Source organism: Varanus komodoensis, unplaced genomic scaffold (assembly GCF_004798865.1).
Source record: "Varanus komodoensis strain SLA01 unplaced genomic scaffold, ASM479886v1 scaffold1, whole genome shotgun sequence".
Lineage (NCBI taxonomy): Eukaryota > Metazoa > Chordata > Lepidosauria > Squamata > Varanidae > Varanus > Varanus komodoensis.
The window spans coordinates 18,726,558-18,741,767 of record NW_025335268.1 but is presented as its reverse complement, the minus strand read 5'-3'; the positions used below and the strand labels follow the sequence as shown (position 1 = coordinate 18,741,767).

General features: G+C 40.2%; 1 protein-coding gene across 2 annotated transcripts in view; it reads left to right on the top strand.

The window, feature by feature from the left end:
* The window catches only part of FEZ2 (fasciculation and elongation protein zeta 2), a 26,494-nt gene continuing 11,284 nt past the window's right edge, over positions 1-15,210 (top strand). The window contains exons 1-7 of one of the 2 annotated variants that reach the window (XM_044455716.1): positions 1-302; positions 1,742-1,850; positions 2,940-3,056; positions 4,115-4,259; positions 5,653-5,921; positions 8,929-9,009; positions 13,858-13,933. In XM_044455716.1, the coding sequence (XP_044311651.1) occupies positions 19-302; positions 1,742-1,850; positions 2,940-3,056; positions 4,115-4,259; positions 5,653-5,921; positions 8,929-9,009; positions 13,858-13,933 (1,081 nt within the window). In that variant the 5' untranslated portion in view covers positions 1-18. The remainder of the gene's footprint in view (positions 303-1,741; positions 1,851-2,939; positions 3,057-4,114; positions 4,260-5,652; positions 5,922-8,928; positions 9,010-13,857; positions 13,934-15,210) is intronic. The other variant, XM_044455794.1, reaches the window with a different exon arrangement.

Below are 15,210 nucleotides of genomic sequence, written 5' to 3'. Positions count from 1 at the left end.
TCGATCGCACTTTCGGCAATGGCGGCTGTGACGGCGGCCTCGCCACGGGACACTGCCGGGGACTGGCAGGACTTCTCCGGCTTTCAGCCTGCGGCCGAGGAGGGCTGCTGTACGGAGCCCTCTGCGGCGGCCCCTGCGGCGGCGGCGCGAGAGGAAAGCTGCTGGGGCGACGGGCACGACCTGGGGGCCAAGCTGCCGCTCTGCTTCCAGCCGCCTCAGCTGCACCCCCAGGACGGCGGGGACGGCGAAGCCCGAGTGCCGCCGCGGCCCCTCAGCGAGCACAGCGTCCTGCACGCAGACGAGTGAGTGGTCGGGTGAGGCGGGGGGGGGCACGTCCGCCCTTCCCTTGCGCCCCTTCCTCTCCCCACCGCGCGGCGCGGAGCCTCTTCGGCGAGGGGTTCGCGGCTGGTCTGATGCCTCCCTCGGGGGCCGTCTCCGTCTCTGCGGCTTGGGAAACGGGTGCTTGGGGAAATGAATGAATGATTGGAGAACAAAACCCCAGCCTCAGGGATGTGGAAGGGACCTGCCCGCCACCCTCAGCCCTGCAGGCCCCCAAGCCGGTGTGGGGGAGCCCCTGGAGATGCAGGAGCAGGGCAGTGCCATTTTTATGGGGAGCACCTACAATGCCAGCTTGGACCTTAAACTTCCCAGCTGAGCTGTGCCTGCCGTCTTTGGCGGCGCAGGGTGGGTCCAAGGGGATGATTGTGGGGACTTTGCACTTTGTTGGAAAGGTACCTGACTGCGCGAATCTGTTCTTGGGTTATCTTGCATTGCAGAACAACCCTTCTACAAAACTTAATGATCAAGGAAGTCCCATTGACTGTGCACATTATTCAGAAATGAATCCCAGTGTGTGCAGTGGGGCTCCCATCCAAGTAAATATGCAAAAGATTGCAGCCTAAGGCACAAGGAAACTTCCAGAGAGACATGATTTGGGACTCTTAAGCTTCCGTGTTTGGGGATGTGATAACGTAAACCCTCTTGTTCATTACTCTTCTGGTTAAAGTCAGGTGATTTTAGCTTAGTATTTTAATTAGTTTACTTCTTAGCAAGTGCAAGAATGTTATAGACTGTGGCTTATGATCCAGTACAAACAATGTCTTGTTAAATTTGTGTTTCTGTTTTTTAAACATTGAGACATGTTCTTTGGCTTGTATCAAAATCACTAATACTTTCACAAGTATTCTGAAGAATATTTCTCAAACAGAGCAACAGAATCTGTTGACCAGAAATAAAATGACAGCTAGTTCTTTCCATGCTAACGAGTTGTGACTGGTTAATGTTTGTTTATTTACAAAGTGTTGGAACAAAAACATGTAGGGTCCAATCTGGTATAACAATTATTACATCTTTATATATTATCTTTTTTAGCTGCCTATGACTGCAACACTCATTGGTATTATTATTTAAACATCTATGAATTTATTTTACAAATAGTCACTGGAACTCACTTGCAGAAGAAGCAAATATCTGGACATACAGGCAGTACGTATGTCCCAAAACATCTGACCTCCACTAACATTTGCCTCAGTGCATTTTTTACGTGGATGGGGACAAGTTTTATCATATGCATAATAACTATATATTGCACATAAGTGGAACTGGAGCATTTATGTATGAGGATCCGATAGGTTTAATGTTTGGATTTCTTTGGGATGGGGCATTTTTAGATATAATGTTGCTTGGTATAGTTGTGAGTTTTAGAATAAAATTTTTGAAGGCTGAAATTGTATTTCTTCAGGATTTGGAATGCTCTGACTGATAATTATGGTAATGTAATGCCAGTTGACTGGAAGTCTTCCCACACCAGAACACTACACTTGCCAACGCTAAATCTTTCTGAAAAGGGAGTAAGTACTGGTCTGCACTACTTTATGAATAATTTTCTCTTGACCACTTGGGACCATGACATAGAAATATAATGTTGCATCATCTGTCGAGTAAAACATCCTTTTCCTCATTCTTAGAATTCAGTTTCCATCAATAATTTTGCCTTAATAATATACCTGTCATATTCCAATATGTCCAGCAAGCGGTACTGATGGGTTTTTTTCAAAAAAGCACTAAGAGTGCAATCTTATGCATGCTTCAGTAGAGACAAGTCCTAGAATATCCCCCAACCAATGATCTTTTGCAGTATGCAAAACCTCAGGGCCCAAATCTGTCTGGATACCTGCAATCCTCCAAAGTTGGTGGATTATGGGTAACCTGTGCAAGGTGGAAGAACCACAGAGGGGAAGATGACCTCTGCACTCCTTCCATCCTGCAGGGAGCATGAGGGAAGGAGGCTGAAGTGCTACCAGTTTTGCTTTTAGCTTGGTGACACCCATCTCTTCCCCTCCCTACCCTCAAAAGCTTGCCTGTGAGGTCATTCTTGTGGCTTTGGAGTTGCAGCTATTTTTCATGCTGCCTGCAATGGCGGAGCAGGACATAGGAGGTTGAGTCCTCAGCTATGAGGTCAGAGTAATTTTCTGACCTTGTAGCTAGGGATCTGAGAAATCCTGTGGCTGTCATATCAAAGCCCAAGCATCAGTCCTTTTTAGAAGATGTACTAAAATCAGATTCACACAGGATTTTGTGCAATCCTAAATGACCCTCTCAGATTTACTATTATTGATAAGCCTAATGTATGAACAGGGCATGAAAAAACTGTGTATAGAAATGCTTTGGGTGTCTGATGTAGATTTTGATGGACAGGGCTAAACACGTTGCAGATAGAATAATATACATTTATTTTCTGAATGTAAATACTTTCGGTTTTTTAAAATCTCTCTCTCTCTCTCGCTGTATATATGGTCCACTGTGTGATCTCAGTCTCAAGCTTTAATTTCTATAAGCTCTATATATTAGCTCCTGAAAACTATCTATATACGTTGTTTCCATTTTTAACAAATCATTTGATTCTTGTCATGTTTTTCTCATTCTTCTTTGCTATGTAGGTTAATGACAATTTGAACCTTGATTTATCAGATGATGAAGAACTGCGAGAACAACTAGATATGCATTCGATCATAGTTTCCTGCATCAGTGAAGAACCACTCTTCACAGCTGAGCAGGTAAAATAAAGAAAGTCATCTGGGCAATGTTGATGCTGCATTTGAGCATTAAGCCTTTCATTTCTCATTTTGTTCAATGACCCAGTATTGGAGGAACCTCCCTCCATTCTACTTAGACCTAGATAGTAGCAGCAAATGTTTAGGAACCTTTTTTCCTGATGATCTAAATCCATGAATTCTTGATGATTACGTCCACCGTTTTTATTGCCAATAAGAACTGACAATACTGAAGGTGCTAGATAATACTGAAGGTGCTAGACAACCTGAACGTGGCCTCTGAGAAATCTGTTCTGCTCTGATATTAAACACATTGAATAAATAGGGTATATCACTTTATCTTCCCTTTTTCTCATGTGGGAACCAACAAAGATGTCACTGTGTACTTTGGGTCACTGTGAACATATATACGTTGGGAATCTGTCCAGAGTTGTTGTGTGAGAAGCTGTTTTGCTTTTCTTTTTGAACAATACACATGGAGGACTGAGATTGCAGTTTCACAAGTAGTAAGGACATGGACCAGATACACACACAACTCTCCTTCTGCTGTAGCTGGCAATAGGAGTCCTCTACACTTCCGGATCTCCTGTTCATAGCCTGAAACCCCCATCTAATTCAAATTACACACTAATAAAGCCTAAAATTATCTTTACATATTATCTGTACCAGTCAACTTCTCTAGGCTATCTAGCATTTGTCAAAGAAATGATTTTTCACCGCCTCCAGAAACTTCACTTGAGAAGCACAGGGGCAAGACTCTGATGATCTCAGTGGAAAGGGAGGCCTATATGGCAGAGAATTTAGCACTGAATACGTGTGGCCCATTCAACACTGGACTTCATGGTCACCTTGAACCATGACTAAAAGTATGGTAGCCATGAAAAAGAATGTATACTATTTCTGCCCAATTAGCAGGTGAGCTGCTACATCTTCTAAGCAGGTAGCATACATGTCAACCCCATTTAGCAGCAATCTGCAATTTGCAGCAGTCTGCAAGATTACCAGGAGATGAGTTTTCCTTGGTCCTCCATAACTCACTTGCTCTGTGTGTGCTTTAAAAGGTGATAGAAGAAATAGAGGAAATGATGCAAGAATCTCCAGATCCAGATGATGATGAAACACCAAGCCAGTCAGATCGTCTGTCCTTACTGTCCCAGGAAATCCAAACACTTAAGAGGTCCACTACAAACCATAATTATGAAGAAAGTAAGTGATATTCTTTTTGTATCTTTTCTTTGAGTCTCTCTTATAAACTGTTAAATACTAAAAAGAACATTTATTTACTTATTAAAACATTTCTATGCCGTCCCATTCGCCGAAGCCTCGGGGCGGCTCACAACATAAATCCCACTTTTAAACACACATCTCTTTGTTATACATAATTGAGTACAGAAGCCTTTATTGAACTGTTCTTGTGAGGTACATCCTAAGAAACCTGAAAAGCCAATCCATATTAATTAGAAACTGAAACCAAGCATTACATTCTCATTTGTCAAGACAGAACATTTTCCTGAACACATAATTGGAATTTGTCACAATTCTTTTTGAAATCTAACTGGTTCCTTTGCAGTGAGGCTGGATTCTTAACGGGCCTTTGAAGAGACCTTTGATGCTGATGTTGCCCATTGACACCATCATATAAAAGACTTTGGGAAGGCATGGCATGCATCTAGCCGTTCTTGCCACTAGATACAAAAGTTTCCTGAAGAAAGTTTTAGAAGCAAATACAAATGGGTATTTAATAGGTAGAAATTTGCCTCAGGTTGTGGAAAGGAAACCATCACTTTTCAATATTAATGAATTATGGATATTTAGAAGGAAAAAGCTTATGGATTAGTTAGCTATTCTTCAATCGCTGTTTAATACTGTGATAATAATTTTTTAAAAAATAACTTTTGAAATCTGTTTGGCCATTACCTCAAAAAAGGTTATACTATTGCCAAAATTCCTGTAGCTCTGCTTAATTGTTTTTCTGGCAAAATATGAAGAAAGTGAACTATAGTACTTTATTTGAGGCATGCTAAATTGTGTTACCTGTTGTACCATAGTTACCTTAATCTTTCTCTCAAAGGTGGTCTCCCCCCACCCCTCCCCCAAAAAACCTGGTGTGCTGTTTTCTTTCATGTATGAACACGGGAAAGGTGAGAATGGATTCAGGTTGTCATAAGTCTGCATGCTGCAGAAGACTTCTGAAGTAAAAGCTGGCCCACAACCTTGAGGAATGATAGTTGTCCATGAGAACTGAACAATGCTGTATGTGTTCTCCATGCTGATACAAGACTTAAAGAGTTGACTTTGCCATTGTAGTCCTTGAGCAGTTTGAGGCTGCTTGTGGCTCAAGCTTAAATATTCAGAGTATAAATACAATGGTGCATGCCATTCTTTAAGATGCCACTATGAACACAAAACAGCTCGGAAAAACTCTAGACTGTTAACTGCCTTAAATTTCAGAAATGGTGGAGGTTATTAGGCTGCAATCTAATGCACTGTTCCCTGAGAACAGATAAGTACATACTTATGAATAGGCATATATAGAATTGCACTCAGTTTAATATTTCTTCATGTGACACAATGGGTTTTCTTCCATTTTTGAAAACAGGAGTGAAAAAGCTGTCTGTATCTGAATTAAACAATCTCTTAGAAGAAATTGAGACAGCCATCAAGGACTACTCTGAGGAACTAGTGCAGCAGTTGGCACTGCGAGATGAGCTGGAGTTTGAGAAAGAAGTGAAAAATAGCTTCATATCTGTCCTTATAGAAGTACAAAATAAACAACGAGAACAAAAGGAAATTGCAAAGAAGAAAAAGAAGCTGAAAAATGGCAGTCCCCAGAATGGCAAGCAGGAGAAAGGACATATGCCTGGAACAGTAAGAACCCTGCTTTATGTTTCTCTCTGTAGAAGAACCTTTAGAATGTTAACTCTAGATGATAACTTGATCTCTGTATCTTTCCCATTAAACTAGTATTGATAAAGTTAAGTCATCTTAGTGAAATCAGTAACACTAATTATTGGATACCTCAGACTTTCAAATATATATTCCTACTTTTACTCCTATTTATCTGATTACCCCTATAGAGTTGCTGACGCTTTCAGAATTTTTGATAAACAACTCTGGCTTTCCCAGTCTGTCACAGCCATACATTTACACATTAGTAGAGCAGATATGGTAGCTGTTCCACTTACTCTGTTCAAGTGAGCTCATACTCTCTTCCCTGTTCTGGCAGCTGTTTAGGAATTGTGTGGGGTGATACTGGTATAGAAATGTAAAAAGTCCTGTATACCTCCATCTAAAACCTAGAAAGTTAATTCTAGTAATTCTAAAGAGACTCTGTAATACTGAATGTGGTAATAAGTTTCCATGAAACCCATCTCAGTATTGAAGAAACTCAATAACACACATGGATATAGAATTGTCAAACAGATTTACATAATGGTTGATGCAACAGTATGCAGTTGATTTTGTCCATAGACCTCTTGAGCTTTGCCATACACTCTTTACCCTCTTATGGAGCCACGTCTTTCCTCAGCTTCATATGCCTTCTGCTTCTTTATCTCAGGCTTTGTCTCCTCCACTTCTACTGGTTTACCAAGGTTTAACATACAGAAGGATGTCGTCCTTCCCAGGCAAAGTAGTACCGCTAGTTGCTTCAGTACTTTTCAGAGCCAGAGAGAACTAGTAACCACTTCAGCTAGTAACCATTTTCTTAATTCCATCAATATTTATGTATTTATTAGATTTTAATCCCCACCTTTTTAAAAAAAACTCAAAGTGGCTTACATCATCCTGTTTCCCATCTTACCCCACAAAACAACCCTATGAGATAGATTGGGTTAAGAGTCTCTGAGTGGCCCAAAATCACCCAGTGGCTCCATGGCTGAGCAGGGCCCAGATCACTTGTGTCCCAGTCCCATGCTTTTAACCACTATGCCACTCTGGCTCTTATTTTTGGAAAACAGAACCTGCTACCTATTCCATTGATACCAGTATTCTAACAACTGTACCACCTGTCTTGTCCATCAAAATGCATTAATGATTCTGCCCAGGCAAACTCCAAAACTCTCCATCAGAATTTCATCTGAAAAGAGATTCACCACAAAGCAAAATCATCCAAATTACATTTAAACAAATAATTAAAAGAAAAAACAGCAATGTAAGGTATGCTTAGAGGAATTATGCCAGTGGCATTTTCATCTGAGGTGCAATTAAGCTTGTACTGCCTCTTATAGCTACCCTTGGTTAGGCATGTTTTTTTCTTTGCTTTTCTGTTGCTTTTCATTTTTAATTTTACACAAAAATCCAGTGTACACAAAAACAACTTGCTTTAAAATAGAACTGACCACTTGTGACCAGATCTATAATCCATGGATGCCATAAATCTTATCTCTGGTAGGGCTACTTGGAGAAGGACTTCAGCAGCAGATCATAACAGCCGGGCGTTGTCTCCACAGAGCCATCTGAGTGACCCTTCAGCGTCCGTGAAGGTTGTTCAGAGATATCTGATCTGTTCAGCTTAGATCCATTTTAACCTTCTCAGTGTCCAAAAATTTCATAGAGAAATTGGAGGGAAGGAAGTCTAAGACTTTTGCTGAAAATTGGGTTATCCTAAGTTTTGGTGGCATCTGTAATAATTAATCCAAGTCAATAAATTTTAAAATGCAATCAAATCAACTTAAAGTTCATATTAAAAGAAATTTCCACAAGCTGGTTCAAGTTTCAGGTTGTGGAAATCCTTGAAATATCCCCACCCTTCAAAAATAAAAAATAAAATTACTAATTCAAGACTTTTTGTAGAATAATAATTTGAATTTTACTACAGCGGCAATGAGATGTCTTGCTATGTGGGAGTACGTTCCACTGGTGTTTAGTTTGAAGTAGGCTTTCATAGGACATGCAACATCAAGAAAATTTCCCTTGGGGCATAATATTTTTTAAAAATAAAGACCAGAGAGCATTTGCTTAACTAAAGATCCTTATAGCAGATCCATAAATAACATTGCTACAAAAGTGATTTTAATTAATAATTCATAAATAATAGCATTGTTGAAATCTTATCCTAGCTAAGAATTTGTTCCATTAAAAGTTCTGTTAATCTATAACAATACAGGAGGAAAAGAAATGTGTATCGTGAAGTGACTTCCTTCTTAGGGCAAGTCTCCAAATGCCCCCAAAGTATGTATTTTCAGTCTTCAAAGCATTTGCTACTTGAATATGCATATCCTATAATGCATATGGTGTTTCTTTATCAATGTTCATATGTAGCATTTACATTTGATGCAGTCCACCTATATTTTACATTCCAAGTATCAAAAATGGCCACAAGAGTGAGGAACGTTCTAGTCTTTTTATTCGATTTGGCAGTCTATTTATCTATTTATAAGAGCAGAGAAGACAGGTGTTCAGTAGTGAGCTATATTGCATATTGGCCTTTCTCTCGTTTTCCTTTGTTTGTGTATTCTTTTTTCTGTTCTTATCTTGAACTCTGGCAAAGCTTATGCTAGGAGATGTTCTGTACCTCCTTGCATTGGAAGAACTTTCAACTGCAGTCCCTGACTGCAAAGAATATTGGAAATAAAACAGTGGCAAGAAGTGCCAATCACTTGCTGTAAAAAAAAAAGAGAATACAAACTTATCTCTTGGTTTATGATATTACACTGACATTTCCCATTCTAAATTCTTGCAGCAGTTTTCTTTTCTTACAGAACCAAATAATGAAGGAGTAAAGGTCTTTTTCTGCTTAAACTGCTTTTTTACTTATTCATTTCTAACAGCGTGTCTGCTATTTTAGCTAGCTTGCATCCTCAGTAAATCCTAACTAATAGCCTTTAAAATTTTCTGTTTTCCCCTTTTTCTGCCATGTTCTTTTTCCCTATAGCGCTTCAGCATGGAAGGAATCTCAAATGTCATTCAGAATGGCTTCCGTCAAACGTTTGGAAACTCGGGTGGAGAAAAGCAGGTGCTGGGCTATCCCCTAACTTTTTTTCTCATGCCTTTGCTCTCTGTATAGATCAAGCTCTTTCTAGCAGTTGTAGCATTTCCATACTTCAAGTGACCACAGTGAAGGGGGAAAGATATTAGCATGCTTATTTGCATCTTCCCTGTCTGCAAGGCTATGATCTGTTGGCAGAGGTTCTCTTCTTAGTTGTCGAAGAGCAGACAAGCCTTTCTATGCATGGGAAAACAATGCACTAAATGAACAGTTTCGTCTAGGGTTTATCTAACATCTCAAAATAAAATATGGGCATCAGCATAATACATTCTTGGAATGAACTGCATGCATAAAAAGTAGCAATAGAAGGTCATGTCAGTTTAAATATTTTGGTCCCAAGAAGGAAGAAATGTACAAAAATACAATAATTCTACTATTTTCCAAAATGTTAAAAGCCTATTCTATTTTTTCACATGAAAGAATTGCATTCTGAAAACTTGGATTGTTTTTCAAATTTTAAACAAACAGCTGTGTGCAATACATCAGCCAAAAGTAACATATATCTTATCATCACAGAATATCTTCTTCTACAAAAGATTGTTTATTATGTAATGGACATGGTTTGATACAGTATTGAACAATGTAGGGTGATGACCAAAAAAGCAGGCACAAAAAGCACATAAGTTCTAACTCATTGCTTTTGCATGCATGTGATATGATTTGGCATTTATGAGGTGTGTCTGTTTAAGATCAGGCTTATAAGTTGTGTGCCTTTGCAAATACCCATTCTGGTTTGGTACAAGGCAGCTTCCTATTCAGCCTTTTCATAGTTAATGATGTCCAAGGTGTTGGGCATTACTTTCTTTTTACCTTTAGCAAAATTAATAATGTAACTAAAGTCAGAATGAGTAGTAAAGAGTATTCTGACCTAATAGAATTTGCAGAGGATAAGCAGTGGTCCTATGTGTGGGCTTCATAGTTAAAATATTTCTACTAGCCAGTATATTGTAAATGAATAGTATATTAACAAGCAAAGTGCCTTTATACTTGACCAAACAAGTGGCAGTCTGCCCCTCTCACCAATTAAGGAGATGAGTTAGTAGTGCACTTGGCATTTTTTACAAGAAGCCTGTGTCCTCTGCAAGTCTTTCTCAAAAAATTGAACATTGCCCTTGCTTCACTGGCAGTCCCCAAAACAGCACACCAAATATCTGCTTTCAAAGTAGGATTTAAAAGGCTAGAAGGCACTACCTTTCCCTCTCTCCCAAAGGAATCCAGTGTAGACCTGTGCTTCCTTCCTGGAGTGGTTCTTCATAACCCAGAGCCTCTTGCTTGTTTGTTCCCTTGGCTTAATCAAGCTCTAGAAGACAAAAGGAAGGGAGTGAAGAAGAGGCCAGTTGCTTTGGGAATCCAGAAAGGCTCTAGAAGCTGAGATGCAGAGGGAAGGGAGCAGGCACTAAACCATTGTGGTAATTAAACAGAAGACTTGACATTTCCTCTGTCTTCTTCCATCTAGTCAGCAGGGCCAGCCTTTGCATTTGGCAGTCTGAGGCAAATGATTCAGGTGGCAGAGAGGCAAGAACAGTAAATTGTCACTCACCTCCTCTTCCAGTGGGGCTCTTGAGAGTCCTAGCAGCTGCCAGAGAGTGGCCAGCAGGGCTCTCTGGAACTGTCACTTATTCACTTATTCTCAGGTGACTTTGGGTGAGACTCCCACAGCTAGGATGCAAGGTGGCGGCAGCATCTTACCTCAGGAGGCAAGGTAGGTTGAGCCAGTTAGTCAGTGAATTTGAAGAACAAGTTGTCTTCTTGCTTGTTTAAAATGACTTGCAATTGGAATGAAGTGGCAAAGCTTGCCTGGGAATTATTTGGAAGGAATGCAAAGGTTCTTTAGGAGCGCTGCTGGGTTCCAGAAGGAGGACAGTGCTGGGGGACGGAAGCCAAAGAGACTGCATGGGAGAAGCAGCCTTGCACATGGGGAGCAAAAGACTCACAATACTGAGCAGTGAGAGAGAAATGGTGTGGCCAGTTAACTCTTGCCTCTTAATCCAGCAGTTTAGATCTGCAGTATTTTCAGAGAAGGAATGGAACTAATTAAAGAACAGATTCTCTCTGAAAAATCTACTCCATGTTTTTCTGGCAGCCCAATTTAGCTGCTGTAATGCAGAGCCCCGCCCCCCACCCCTTCCTGATCATTCCAAGTCAAAGCACTTTTCCTCCTTTGGTGGATTGAGGAGGAGTTTGTTGAAAACAAGATCTAATCTATGCAGTTTTCATCCTAGAGTTTACATGGCTTCAAAGTTCTGCTGAATCTTGGAATCTTTGTTGGGCCCTAAAGAACATGTTGTTTCTGAGGCTAAGCAAACGTATGTTTTGTGATCTGCTGAAGCCAGAAAAGATCAGTGGAACCCAAGGAGTAGGGCACGTGGTCGGGGGGCGGGGGGTGTCACCTGGACTGCAGCATGTTGTGAGCCCCCCCCCATATCACTCATTTTAAATAGCCCTAGCAGTGGTGTCACGGTTGTAAAAGGAGGGGCTGTGTGAGCATTGCTAAGCACAATCTTGGTTCTTCTAGAAAACTGAACGGTATTTTAATAGTATATTGTAAGTATGCCCATTAATTTGCTGCTGCATCCTTAATTTACTAAATGATTATTATACTATTTTGGAAACACTCCACCCACATAGAGAAATGCCTTTTTTCCTTTATTTGGAATTTTAAATCATGTGCTTACATCCAGAATAGGGGTACTCCATCTCAAGTAGCAGTTCTAAATACTCATGGAAATAACCCACATTGAACATGCTGTCTTTGTGTTATGCCATAACTAGATCTGCAGGATATAATGTTCACAGATTCCCCAAGTGTTGTAGAAGAAAATCCAAGAAGAATTTGCAGAAAAGTGAAACAGAAAATATCTAACCTTCATAGAAATATTAGTGTACATCAGGGTTTTGAAGCTATTGTCACTACACTATTTATACCATGATTCCTGTTTGTATTTTCCTATAACTCTTCATGGTAATGCTATGTTTGGGTTCGAAGCAGTTTACATCAGCTTTGTTGCTTCCATAATTATAATGTTGGAATGCCGTTATAAAGCTTGATGCAGTTCAGCACGGCTTCCTATAACCTTCCAAACTTGGAGGATGACAGATATCCTGTGCACAGCAGGAGGACAAAAAATGGAATAAAGAACCATTGCAAAAGCAAGTTTCAAAAAGAACACACCTCTCTTATACATAATTCTGAATATTGCCTACAGAATTTAAGCTAGATCCAGACATGGAGAATTTAAACCTGTTTCTCAGCAATGCATGTTTCTCAGCAATGCATGTACACATACATGTTCAAATTCTTAAAATTAATACCATAAAATAGTACTTGCATCTTTTAAATTATACATACCTCTGTGCAGTGTTTTTTTGTTTGTTTGTTTGTTTTTGTAAGAAAAATGGTGCCGGAACTCATGAAATTATTTACCTTTCACACATAGTCAATCACTGTACACACACCCACACACGTCAGTTGTGTAGTGAAACATAACGGTCGCCACCTGCAGTAAGCACTCAGTGCGCGACCACATGACCAGTCACAAGCTGAGCAGTGCCACAAGCCGAGCATTGCCAACACAACCAGCGTGGACAAAGTACACATGCATCGGATTCGACATGCAAGCAGCCTGCATGCACCGTTTTAATGATTTTGCCACTGACTTGCTACGTTCGACAGGGCAATTCAAATCCACGTGGACCAAACATCAAATTTTCAAAAGTTACTTTTAAAACTTGGAAAATCTGTTCAAAAAATGTGCCAGAACTCTGTTCCTGTGCGTTCTATGACAAAAAAAGCACTGCATCTGTGTATATAATAATAAGAATCCCAAAATAAAATGCTGAAGCACTGGAGGAAGAATGCTATATATTGTAAATGTTAAAGGCCACTTACTTTCTCAACAGTACAAACAGATATAGCAGAACTTTCACAGAAACATCCAAGTTTACAGATGGGTCTCTGGACATGTATGAACCAAAGGCAAAGAAGCTTGCAAGATAGGGTAGGCCCATTCAGTTTCTTGACCAATTATAGTGTCACCTGCGCAGCAGAAACTCATTTGTGAACTCAAAGGAGAGGTTGCCAGTTGCACTGTAATGGTCTGAGGAAATGTGTGAAAGGAAAGGGAAGGCCAAGTCTGTGGCAGCACCATCAGCATGGGGACCAAGTGGCAGCAGATACATGGGGATTCACCAATACTAGAATCCAGATCTGGACCTCACAGAGTGTGATTTCACTACTCCTGACATAGACTGCATATTTGTTTTTCTTTGTTAAAGATCCTGTTCAGTCAGCTGTATTGGTCCTTTCTTCAATTCATGCAATAAGTTGCTCCATGGAGTCACTCCAATCCAAAAATACTGATATATATCCTTAATAGCATGCTCTCATTTCGGAACTGTATAATTAGTGTTTAAAAGATCTGTACATTTATGATTGGTTGTACAGAATATCATATGGAAAAGTACTGTCTTGTGCACAGCATCTCATTAGAACTATTCCTTCATGTGCAGAAAATTGCTGACAGAACAACTGATTTGGAACACTTCTTCTAAAGGAAAAATACATTTTACAGTATAATTTTACATATAATTATGAAAATTAACATCGATTTTGACTGACAGTATGGGCCACCATTTTCTGTTGTTTTCCAGAATATCCTTGAATGGGCTTCAGTGTATTTTGATGTATATTAAATTAGTTACATATTATTGAATATGCTTACAGTGAAACTAACTGCCCATTATTGCTGTTGTGTGAATTTTGATATATGAAGTTCTTTGTCAAACAAAATAGTAATCATGGCCTTCATTTGACAGTACCTGACAACAGTTATTCCTTATGAGAAGAAAAGTGGACCTCCTTCAGTTGAAGATCTTCAAACATTAACGAAAAGTAAGTAGTGTTCATGAGTTTTTATACAAGTGATCTTTTGTGTTCTTTTCTATGATGTCTACAAGGCCAACTGGAACGCTTATGACTGTTCAGATTAAGAATGTCCTTATGGGCCAATCAAGTATCATCTATTTTAAAATCTGAAGTAAATCAAGAAAATCTGTTTTGTTCATGAATGCTGTACGTTTGTTTACCATATCCAGATAGTCCAATGAGTGCCCTAATCAACTAGGTCAAATGCATAAATATGATAGCTGCTGTCTCTTTCAGTGAAATCAGTATTATTTCTTGGTGTTGTTGTTGTTGCTGTTGTTAGTCATGAAGTCGTGTCCGACCCATCGTGACCCCATGGACAACATTCCTCCAGGCCCTCCTGTCTTCCACCATCCCCCAGAGTCCACTTAAGCTCACACCAACTGCTTCAGTTACTCCATCTAGCCACCTCATTCTCTGCCATCCCCTTCTTTTGCCATCTATTGTTCCCAGCATTAGGCTCTTCTCCAGGGAGTCCTTCCTTCTCATTAGGTAGTCAAAGTATTTGAGTTTCATCTTCACTATCTGGCCTTCTAAAGAGCAGTCAGGGTTGATCTCCTTTAGGACTGACCGGTTTGATCACCTTGCAGTCCAGGGAACTCGCAGGAGTCTCCTCCAGCACCACAATTCAAACGCCTCAATCCTTTGGTGCTCAGCCTTCCTTATGGTCTAGCTTTCACAGCCATATATTGCAACTGGGAAAACCATAGCCTTGACTATACACACTTTTGTTGGCAGGGTGATGTCTTTGCTTTCTAGTATGCTATCTAGATTTGCCTTAGCTTTCCTCCCCAGGAGCAAGCGTCTTTTAATTTCTTGGTTGCAGTCCCCATCTGTGGTCATCTTGGAGGCCAGGAAAATAAAATCTGTCACTACCTCCATTTGTTCCCCATCTATTTGCCAAGAAGTGAGAGGACCAGATGCCATGATCTTAGTTTACTTAATGTTGAGTTTCAAGCCAACTTTTGCGCTCTCCTCCTTCACCCGCATCAAGAGGCTCTGTAGTTCCTCTTTACTTTCTGCCATTAGAGTGGTATCATCTGCATATCTGAGGTTGTTGATATTTCTCCCAGCAATCCTAATTCCAACTGGTGATTCATCTAGCCCCGCCTTTCTCATGATGTGCTCTGCATATAAGTTAAATAGGCAGGGTGACAGTATACAGCCTTGCCAAATTCCTTTCTCAATTTTGAACCAATCAGTGGTTCCATGTCCAGTTCTCACTGTTGCTTCTTGACCCACAA